The sequence below is a fragment of the Piliocolobus tephrosceles genome, chromosome 10 (assembly GCF_002776525.5).
Source record: "Piliocolobus tephrosceles isolate RC106 chromosome 10, ASM277652v3, whole genome shotgun sequence".
Lineage (NCBI taxonomy): Eukaryota > Metazoa > Chordata > Mammalia > Primates > Cercopithecidae > Piliocolobus > Piliocolobus tephrosceles.
In genome coordinates this window covers 7,602,682-7,614,595 of record NC_045443.1, presented here as the reverse complement: position 1 = coordinate 7,614,595, position 11,914 = coordinate 7,602,682, and the positions used below count along the sequence as shown (strand labels likewise).

General features: G+C 40.3%; 1 protein-coding gene across 1 annotated transcript in view; it reads right to left on the bottom strand.

Moving 5' to 3' along the window:
- ACSM4 (acyl-CoA synthetase medium chain family member 4) overlaps nt 1–10,922 on the bottom strand; it is a 24,533-nt gene extending 13,611 nt beyond the window's left edge. The window contains exons 1-3 of the mRNA XM_023232358.1: nt 10,722–10,922; nt 8,533–8,743; nt 4,533–4,740 (exon numbers count right to left, since the gene is read on the bottom strand). Of these exons, the coding sequence (XP_023088126.1) occupies nt 4,533–4,740; nt 8,533–8,743; nt 10,722–10,922 (620 nt within the window). The remainder of the gene's footprint in view (nt 1–4,532; nt 4,741–8,532; nt 8,744–10,721) is intronic.
- Between the last annotated feature and the right edge of the window lie 992 nt (nt 10,923–11,914).

Here is an 11,914-nt window from a genome sequence, read left to right as displayed (position 1 = left end):
TTTTTTTTTTTTTTTTTGAGACAGTTTTACTCTGTCACGCAAGCTGGAGTGCAGTGGCATAATCTCGGCTCACTGCAACCTCCACCTCCCAGGTTCAAGCAATGTTCCCACCTCAGTCTCCCTAGTAGCTGAGACTACAGGTGTGCGCCACCATACCCAGCTAATTTTTGTATTTTTTAGTAGAGATGAGGGTTCACCATGTTGGCCAGACTGGTCTCGAACTCCTGACCTTATGTGATCTGCCTGCCTTGGGATCCCAAAGTGCTAGGATTACAGGCATGAGCCACCATCCCCAGCCAACAGTGAGGATTATTTAAAAATAGTTTCATAAAATATTAACATGGTTTTCTTGGTAACTTGCTTCCTCCCCTTAAAATAGAAAAAGATCATTCATTCAACTATATTGATTTTCTTTTCAATGTATGTATAGAGTGAAGTTGATATGTGTTGGGCTAGAGAGGGGCATTACTTCACAGAATCTGATACCCGTGGGGAGACCTCTTATGTTTAAACATTTCTCAATCCATAAGGGAACAGATGAATGGACATGATAATTCAGATGGTGATAATTCAGATGGACAGTACGGAACCTTTTGATAGAAGGCATCTATCTATCTTATCTATCTGTCATCTATCTATCTCTGTCTATCATCTATCTACCTACCTATCTTTCATCTATCTATTCATCCATCCATCTACCTACCTACCTACCTACCTATCTACTTATCTATCTTTCATCTCTCCATCTATCTGTCTATCTAAAAGAAAAAGCATCACAACCTGTGAGTGACAGGAAGATTTTCAAGCAGTAATTCCATTATCTGACTTCCTTTCCTTGAATACCTGAGTTCTGAGTTATGCCTTTCCAGATTTCAGAGCTAATTATATACTAATAACTTCTTGCTTTGTATCTTTGCCTCTTGTCCCTGAGACTCATGTATCTACTACCTGCTAGACATCTGAATGTTTACAGACCCTTCAATCTTGTATGTCCAACTCTAAACTTGTTATGTTAACTTCATCTACTGGCTCTTTCTCCAACACATGGTACCTACCCACCAATCACCTAAGCCAAAAAGCAGCTCAGCCTTGACTCCTTCTTCCTTCATCTCCCACATCCAATACTCTTCAAGTCCTGCTAGTTGTTTAGTTTGTTTCCTTTCCTCCATCCTATTCATCAGAGCTCAGATTTAGTTTTTTTATTATCTCTGCCCTAGATGAGGCTCCAGAGTGGCCTCTCTGATCCCAGTTTGTTCCTCCTCAAACTAATCCTCTACATATCTGCCAGATAAATCTATTTAAAATCCAAACCTGACCGTGGCACTTCCCTTCTTAAAACCCATCGATGGCTTCCCTTGTTTACAGGGTCAAGTTTAAGATTTAGCATGGCATGTGAGATCTCCCATAATCTGGCCTGTTTGCTCTTCCAGGCTTCACTCGGACTCCATATTTTATTCTCTAGCTAAACCAAACTGCTTGTAGTCCATTCCCTGCACAACTTAGGGTATTTTTTGTTTTTTTGCTTCCATATCTTTGGTCATGCTATTCCCGTGCTTGGAACACCATCTTGACCCTGTCATGGTCAGAATCCAGAGTCCTGGACCCCACAGGACAAGGTCCTTTGTACTAGGACAGAAAAAGAGACATATCAATCTGGCTTATAATTTTGACCTTTTCCCTTATCCCATTATGAATATTCTGGAAAGTGTTAATGGACTTCTATACTTGGGAGGCAGAAGGAGGGCAAGAAACCTTAAAATGTACTTATTGAATAAAAGATCAACTCTAACGATGTAAAATTAGCCCACATTATTGCTATGTGTAGTCTTCTGAAAAACTAGCCAACTGTTGGCAATGAGACGGCTATCCCTTCCCTAGTTTTTAGAGAAACAATCCATGGCCTTTTTGGAGGTATGACACTCCAAAGTCACTTGTTTAAAATGAGGATTTTTTCCATCTTGGAAACCACTCCCAAAGTGTGCAGATTTCAATTTGAAATCCACATGAATTTAAAGTCCTTTATCTGTTGTAAATTTTGTGGCATCTTTAAGGTTTCTTGGGGACTCAACTCAACTCAACAGATTATTGCAAAGATTTTTAGGACAGGAGTCTCCGAAGTGGAAGTGCTTGCTGCTCAAAGAGTGTGCAAGGCAACTGGGGTAGAGAAGAAAAAAGAAGAATCGCAAATTATATGTTTTTTGTTTTTTAGAAGAGTCTCACTCTGTCACTCAGGCTAGAGTGCAGTGGCACAATAGTACTGTTTTAGTCATCCTCTAAAATTTTTATTTTTGGTATTTGTATAATGCACAAAAGTACATGTATATAATTTATAAATAAACACATGTATTGGAGGTATGTTAAAGTATGCTACTAATGGAGATGCATATTCAAATAATATAAATACCATTACCTTAGGAATCACTACACTGTTGAATGACTTTGTTAACTTGAAAATAATAATGATAGCCATTATAATTACTATGATATTTATGGAGTAATTACTCTGTGCCAGGCATTCAGCTAAGAATTTTACATGTTTTATCACATTTGGTCCTTCTACAAACCTATGAGGTAGATACTATCATAGTCTCCACTTTATGGATAAGATAAAGAGTTTCAGCAATGTTACTTGACTTATCCAAGGTTACACAGCTTATAAAAGACACAAGTAGTATTCACTGGTGTGGCCCTTGGGAAAGAATTTTGGGATTGGCCAATAGTATTTGGTTTATATTAATTAGTAAGATAAAATTTCTTTCTAACAAAAAAAACTTCCCTATTATTCAGCAGGGTTTACATGTCTTCTCTTTCTATAAACTTCTCTGGAAGAATTCTTTTTAAACATAAGCTATTCAACACCTCTTTGAAGGATAATACCATTAATTAACATTTTACTCATTTTTTTACAGCTTAAAAAACACTTTCTCACATATTCACTTAATTTATCCTCCAAACAACACTTGAGATAAGTACAGTATAATTATTGCCATTTTACTTATGAGGAAAACTGCAGTTGTGATCTCTTTTGTTCATTCTTTTATAAATATTAAGCACGATTTACGCATTAGAAACTAGAGATAGAAAGATAAACCAAACAAAGTCTCTGCTTTCTTACAACTTATGGTTTAAGGCAGGGATTGCCAAACTTTTTCTGTAAAGGAGCAGATAGCAAGTATCTTAGGCTTTGTGGGCCATACAGTTTCTGTTGTAACTACTCCACTCTGCTGTTGTTACATAGACAATATGGAAATAAATGAGCATGGATGCAGTCCAATAAAACTTTATTTACAAAAACAGAGCCGGGCATAGTGGCTCACGCCTGTAATCCCAGCACTTTAGGAGGCTGAGGCAGGTGGATCATTTTGAGGTCAGAAGTTCGAGAACAGTCTAACAAACATGGTGAAACTCCCTCTCTACTAAAAATACAAAAATGAGCCAGGCATGGTTTCCAGTGCCTGTAATCCCAGCTACTCAGGAGGCTGAGGTGGGAGGATCACTTGAACCCAGAGGTGGAGGTTGCAGTGAGCCGAGATCACACCACTGTACTCCAGCCTGGGTGACAAAGTGAGACCCTGTCTCAAAAAAAAAAAAAAAAAAAACAGAAGCAAACAACAACAACAAAAAGGGTGGCAGGCCGGATTTGGCCTTTGGGCCTGAATTTACCAAACCCTACTCTAGAGGAGAAAAAAAGACTCTACATGAGGGAACAGATGAATGGACATGATAATTCAGATGGTGATGAGTGATATGAAGAGAACAGGAGGACGATGTAACAAAGTGGCTTGTTGTTCTATTCTAGGTAGTGTGGTCAAGGGAAGCTTCTTAGGATAAAATATTGAGTCAAAATATGACAAGAAGGAGCCACTCATGTAAAGGGATAAGAAGAGCCCTCCAGGCAGAAGAAGTAACAGGAGCTGAGGTAGGGCATGTTTAAGGAAGAAAAGGGAGAGTAGTGGGAGATGTGGTCCAGCTTTAAGCAAGGGCTAAACCACACAGGATTCTCATCATAGACCACAGTAGAAAGCAGGAGAGTGGAGGCAGAGCTATGTCCCTTTCTTCTGCCCTTAAATCCATTTATTAGGTAATATTTTTCTTTTTCTTTTCTTTTTTTTTGAGACGAAGTTTCACTCTGCTGCCTAGGCTAGAGTGCAGTGGCATAAACTCAGCTTACTACAACCTCCACCTCTCAAGTTGAAGCGATTCTCATGCCTCAGCCCCCTGAGTAGTTAAGATTATAGGTGAGCACCACCACGCCCAGCTAATTTTTGTATTTTTAATAGAGACGGGGTTTCACCATGTTGGCCAGGCTGGTCTCGAACTCCTGACCTCAAGTGATTTGCCCACCTCAGCTTCCCAAAGTGCTGGGATTACAGGTGTGAACCACCATACCCGGCTATTAGGTAATTCTTTTCTAAGTAAGAGCCCAGATCAACTCACAGTGTTTCTGAGTCCTTAGAGGCAAAGAGATTCCCCGATGTAGCTATAATTTGTGATGTTGCCAGCAGAGTTGATTGGCTGGGAAAAATACTCACTGAAATAACTCCTGGAAGCTGAGCCACCCATTCCGGCTTTGTGGAGACACCAGGAGTTTTGTCTTAAGGTCAGGACACTCAAATGCAATGGACTCCACCGCTGGCGCCACCTCTTCACTGGCCACAATGCACTTGGCCTTGGATGCTCGCAGCCGGTAGAGGATGTCTTTTGCCGTCAGCTGGATTGTTCCCGGTATGAAGACGATCCCTGGGAAGGACAGAGGGCCCTGCACTGAACAGAACTGCTGTCCATTGTGGAAGACTTGGGCTTTGTGCCTCGGTGAGGAGAAGCATCACAATCCATTCTTCAGTTACCTCAGCTATCTCTGCCTCGATCCCCAAGGATATTGCACAGGACCCTGATCCCTGAGAGATCCTTTAGAGCACTAGCTTCAGAGTTTGACAGACCATGGGTCTAATCCTGGCCTTGCAATTTACAAGCTTTGTGACCTTGATGTCTCTGTGCCTTTCTTTCCTTATCTGTAAAATGGGAATAACAACAATAAGTGTCTGGAATATAGTAGACATTATAATGGTGGGCCATTACTATGTAACATTTTAACGTCACGTTTGAATCATTATTATGTACCACTTAAATAGCACTTCATAGCTTATAACACATTTCATGAGCACTATCTCATTCAATTCTCTAAACCAATGGTCTCCTGCCAGGTGCAGTGGCTCACGCCTGTAATCCCAGCACTCTGGGAGGCGAGGCCGGTAGATTGCTTAATCAAGCTCAGGAGTTCGAGACCACCCCGGGCAACATGGCAAAACCCCGCCTGTACTGAAAATACACAAATTAGCCAGGTGTGGTGGTGCACACCTATAGTCCCAGCTACACAGGAGGCCTAGAGAATCACTTGAACCCTGGAGATGGAAGTTGCAGTGAGCTGAGATCATACCACTGTACTCTAGCCTTAGTGATAGAGTGAGACTCTTGTCTCAAACACACAAACAAAAGAAAGAAAAAAACAGTGGTCTCCAAAGTGAGTTTTTCAACAATCCATTGGGACTAAGAAATGAAAATAGAAATCTGAAAAATTATTGGCTGGGCATGATGGCTTACACCTGTAATCCCAGTGCATTGGGTGGCCAAGGCAGGAGGGCCACTTGAGCCCAGGAGTTTGAGACCAGCCTGGGCAACATAATGAGATTCCATTCCTGTTTAATTTTTAAAATAATATTAAAAATTTTAAAGAATTAGAAATTATTGAGAAACTACAATTCTTTTAATGCTTTTATCTCATTTTTGTATGTTTTATAATATGCATAGTCTATTAGTGCAGTAGAAGCACATAAATAGCTATACCCAGATGGGAAGATGTGTATCCTAAATATTTTTATTGATAGATTATACAATCAAAAATGCCTAGAGACTACTGTTTTAAGCAACCCTAGTAGGTCCATGTGGTTGTGCCCATTGATGGAATATGAGATTTGGTCATAACTGGTGAGTGGCAGAGCCAGCCCTCAACTCTATGGATTCCAGTGGTCTGGCATCATCAAGATTTGCCTAGACTACTTTAGCAATGCTTAGTTTATCTCACCTCTTCATTTCATCCTAAACACTGGCTGAAGACATTTGATTTTAAAGTACCAGTTCATTCTGGGAAGAACATACATGGACAAATTAGATGAAAGAGAAAAGTTTGTACTTTCTAAAGTGAATTATTGGGAAGAAGTGGAGTGTAAATAAAGTATTACAGATAATCACTCCTGTTTATTGAGCACTTATTACGTGCCCACTATCTCACTTAAAATTAATCCCAGTATACAAATAATAACTTACCCAAGGGTCACAAAGTCAGTAAGTGGCAAAGGATAGAAAAGATTCAAAGATTCATTTCCCAAACTCCCAAGACCTGTGCTATAAGCCAAACTACTTATTTCTTGGTGAGTTCCCTGAAGTTTGCTAAATACAAAAATGTGGAGTTGAATTGCTAGAAAGGAGATTTTATTTTATAAATATATTTTAAAAGCTTTTAAATATCATCCCTTCTTGAGAAAGTGAATAAATGCAAAAGGATAAGGAAGTTGATTAAGAAAACACCTTAGAATATTTGCTCAATGTAAAAATTTAAGATTATTTATTTTAGAAACCACTTGTTCTTAATGACTCACAAATAATTAGTACCCTTAGTAGACTGGTGATATGAATGTGCTCAATGGGTAGACCACTAAATTCAGAGTTGGGAGAAGTTTTCTTCTAGTGGATTTCAGATAGCAAATATCTTAGGCTTTACTGCATACACTTTACAGCAGAAATCCAAAATATTTTGCTATGTGGTATAGTACAATTTCAATATTCTCACTGAAGATTTAATAATTCTGAGTTAGAAAATATAATCTCACCTCCTTGCTTTACATTTAATTTAGTGTTTTATGTTAGCCATTCAACCTGTGTGTTTAGTTTTCATTATTATTTTATACATTTCATAACTTACATTAAGCAATATTACATTTTTTTATGACAAATCACCTTCAATTACTCTCAACACACAATTGGTTTAACATTTGCAGGTTGTTTTTAGTGAATGCAAAAAGACTTTTATATAAACAAATTTTATATAATGCTGTTTTTATTTAATATTGACAGAAAGATCATTTTCAACAGTATTATGAAATCCTTGTGATTATCATTTTAGGAGTATTTCAAGTTGAGTTACCATAATTTTAATCACTTATGCACACACACCTCAACTAAACTTAGTCTCACGTATTATAATTCAGTCATTTCTATTCAGTTGTTTCCAAATTTTTATTATTAATAGCATTGCAACAAACATCTTTGTGTTCTTTACAGTATTCTATCCTTTGATATTCTTATTTATTTTTAATTGACTTATAAACATTTATGTCATGTTTTAGAGCAGGAATTAGAAAACTTTTTCAGTAAAGGCCCAGATAGCAAATATTTTAGGCTTTGGGGGCCATAGTATCTCCATCTCAATGAGGATTTCTGCTGTCCTGAAACAAAGGGAACCATAGACAGTATATAAATAAATAAGCATGGCTGTATTCCATTAAAATCACTTATGTAAATAGTTGCCCAACCAACAGGCCATGGCTTGTCAACTCCTAGAGTGGAAAAAATCCTGTCGGAATTTTTATTTGGGGTAAATTATAAATTACTACTTTGGGAGAAAGTGTGTCATTGAATACATTAGTTAGTCTGAAAAAAAGGTAGAGATTTTTCAACTGGGAAGTGCCAATCATATTCTTACAAGTCCTGATGTATAAATACTTTTTCTTCTTCTTGTATTTTTTATGCTAGGGAGAATCCAAATATATCCAGAGAAGTAAATTTTGGATGATCTGGATGAACATGTCCTAGACAATCCAGGACTGCAAAGAGATGTTGGTACCCAAATTTGCTTTTGTAGAGCTTTTGTTTTTAAATCCCAATTGCATAGCTTTCTAGCTGTGACTGACTAGAATGGCTTTCTAATTGTGACTTTTGGCAAGCTTTTGTTTGTTTGTTTTTGAGACAAAGTCCTGCATTGTTGCCCAGGCTGGAGTACAATGGCAAGATCTCGGCTCACTGCTACCTCCACCTCCTGGGTTCATGCAATTCTCCTGCCTCAGCCTCCCGAGTAGCTGGGATTACAGGTGCACACCATCACACCTGGGTAATTTTTTGTATTTTTAGTAGAGACGGGGTTTCACCATGTTGGCCATACTGGTCTCGAACTCCTGACCTCGTGATCCACTCGCCTCATCCTCCCAAAGCGCTGAACTTACAGGCATGAGCCACCATGCCCAGCTGACCTTGGCAAGCTTCTTAACCTGAGCCTTGGTTTCCTCTTCTGCAAAATGGTTATCACACTAATACCTCCCTCTTAGTGTTATTATCATTATATCATGATTGCCTTAACTCTTTTTTTTTTTTTGTCTTCTGTACGCATAGCTTTAATCAGAGCTAACATTTCAGAAAACCCATAAGTTTCAGTCTTTCTGTGTTTCTGTGTGATTTACAATGTTAAATATTGGCACTGACCTGTTCGTATGCAAGCCACATTTACCAGCCACCACTCAGGGATTCGCGGCAGAATCACGGCCACATGGTCTCCTCTCTGCAGGCCACAGGGCTTGGTGAGCACATTGGCAGCTTTTCGGGACAAGGAGGCCAGTTCTCTGAAGCTCCATTTTACCTCATCCCCTTTGCCATTCACCCACCACAGGGCTGGGTTAGCTGGTCTCTCCCCTGTCTGACCGGGGACACATGGGAAAGAGAGGAGTAGGTTTACATGACTGATTACTCTTACATGGGGCATCTGCTGTTTTCCCCCTTTGGCACCGGCTCTGGTGCATTCTGCTAACAGCACCCTGAGTTCAACTTTGAGGGCACTGCTCCTCTCCTATTGAACACAGCCTTGAAAAGAGAATCCCTCGGAGTGCTTTTACCCTTCCCTGAGCAGTGGGTGGGCATTTGACCAAAGTTGAGCCAATCAGACCTTCTCTCTCTGGACTTTTTGGTTTTCTGAGAGGAATCAAAAGATAGAAAATGGTTGGTACAAAACTTGTCTATGGGTTGTTGGTGCTTATGCATCCTCAGAGAGCTGTCCTGTCCTCATCGAGATGGACTCTCCAGCTTCCAGCCTAATTTTGTGAGCTCTCCCATATTACTTGAATAAATTTCTTTCTTGCTTAAATTAGATTCTGTGCCATCCGAATAACCTGAATGGATCTGCTAAGTTTGACTGGGAACCAAACATCTCTTTGTACCCTAAGGCTGAGGTGTGGTCTTCACAAGTCACAAGAAGCAGGGTCGAGGGAGGCATCAATTGACTGACTTCTAGAGGAGACTTCTTCCCCATGATTCTACAAAGTGAGTCATCTGTACTGCAAAACCTCTTTGCTTTATGTATTATCTGGAAAACAAATTCCTCCCTCTTCTTTCCCCTATCTGGGGTACTTATTTTATCTTCTCTGGCTGGCAAATACTTAAAAGCCCTGTTGACATGTCAATTCGTCTGTGAGCTTTTCTTAGACTTCTCTTTGTTTCTCCACTGACTTCTCTGTGTTCCTTCATCGTTGTGCTCATACTCCAGACAACTCCAATTCATTATATGACAGATGCGTCTCTTCCCTATGGATGTAACCTCTGTAAAGATCAGGGCTCGGTTTATGTTCTTTTGTGTGGCCTTGGATAAGTAGCTTAGTTTCTATGAGGTCAAGTTCCTCATCTGCAAACCTCCCAGGTTGTTATGGGGATTTGGTGAAATAATATAGGTCAGTATTTCTCAATCTTTAGTCATTTAAGTATCACTGCTTCTGTCAGCTCTGTCTGCACCTGCACTATTCTTTATTTTGTATACTTATCTATGTTGACTCACTTTTTAGGTGTATACATTTACCCAAGAAGGAATATACATTTAATCAGCACCATTATTGGACAATTATTACCACTTGCTAAAAAATCGGTTATTGAAAAATAAATATGCTGAAAACAAAACTATGCTATTAAACTTAATCTAGTGATAATTAGCTTCTACTTGTGGTCTTTATTCAAGAGAGTGTTTAGCAAGTGTTAGGTGCTGAAGACACGATGGCATTCAAGGAAGGCTTTCCCCCTGTAGTTAACAGGAAGAATTGATTCAATGTTATTTAATACCTTTTCTGTCTGGTACCTAACATCGTGTTCCCATCCATGGGTCCTGCAGTACATTGTAATAAGCACTGCTACGTTAAGTGTTTAGCTCAGTGCCTGGCATGGGGTGAGGATCAGTACACAGAGAACTCATCCTGAGGCTGCACTGTAAACATTGCATAAGGGCTGCTTGCTTTATTCTTGTCAACCTCCAATTCTCTCCTAATTACTCTAATGATAACTGTATTCATAAAACCAAAACTCAATTTACTACGTTTTGGATAAGCCTGTGACCAACTTGAAAACAAAGCTCTGTTGCGTGGGGCTTGGAGAAAAGAGAAGGAAAAGAGGCCTAACTCTGTGAGGAGCCACCCTGGGGATGGGGGACAGAGAAGGCTCCAGAGCCACCCAGCCATTTGTGGCTGAGGATCTAAGATCTTCCCTGGGGAGAGGGGAGGACAATTGGAAAACAAATAAAGGAAACCAAGAGAGTGAAAGAGTGCATTGGAATTAAGTGGTAGACCACAGAACAAGGAAATGGAAGACTGAGAGATAAGGGGACACCAAGCACCTACTGGAAGCCCATCATTGTATACCTTCTCCTTTTGGGCCCACTGGTCCAGCACATCCGCAGCAAAGTTAAAGGTTTTAGGCAATGGCCTGTCACAGCGATTTATGGCTTCAAAGTCAGCAAGAGTCAGAGGCGTCCACAGCTGGCGATCTTTGTGAAAGTGCCGGCCGGGTGGCTTGGTGAGCCAGATGAATCTAAATGTCTGGTAGCGGAAAAAAATCATCATGATTCCCAAAGGACTTTGTCTACTGCTGTGGACACAGAAGTACTACAGCCTGTAGGGAGAGATGGGTAGAGAGTATCAGTTTCTCGATGCTCTGTGGTAAGACTGGGAGGTGGATTTGTGGCTGTGTGTCCCTGGCAAGTTGGGGAACACCTGAAAAACACCTCATCCTTCCTCAGAGCTGCTGCTGTTAGCCACTGACTGGTCTCCATCCCACTGGGCTCTTCCTCTTCACTCTGTCTGTGACCAGATGAGTCTAAAAAAACCCCTTAACTACAGAATTGTCAGACTCCTGTCTTCTGTTCCTGTCTTCTCCACAACCAAACAACAAAGAGAAACTTGGCTGTCTGGATTGGCATTCAGAGCCTTCTTTCATCTGCTTTACACACTGTTCTGTGTCTGCCAACTCCTCTACTTGAATTTTCTCTTCCAGTAGAGGCGGCCCGTTAACTTGCCACGAATGTCTAGTTCCCCTACTAAGAATTGGCCTGTCATTTCCCTGGCTCCTGCTTACCCTGCTCTCCTCTCCCCTTCAACTTTCCATTGTGATTGCTTGAAAACCTGGCTTTAAGTCCTTGTTCAGCCTCTTTCTAGCCGCAGGACTTTGGGCAAGTTACTTATCTTCCTGCACCTCAATTTTCTCTTCTGTAAAATAGGGAAAAATATAGTACCTCCCTCCTAGGGTTATTGTGAGGATTTAATAAGATAATGTGTATAAAATGCCTAGCTCGTAAAAGGTGACTTCCAAGTGTTAATTACTACTGCTGTTTTTTTGTTTGTTTGTTTATTGTTTCTTATTAGGAAACAAGGTCTTGCTCTTTCACCCAGGCTGGTGCAATCATAGCTTACTGAAGCCTCACACTCCTGGGCTTAGGCAATCCCCCTGACTAAGCGTCCTGAGCAGCTAGGACTACAGTGCCACACCACCATGCTTAGCTAATTTTTTTTTTTTTTTTCCTGTAGAGATATGGCCTCACTATGTCCCCCAGGCTGGC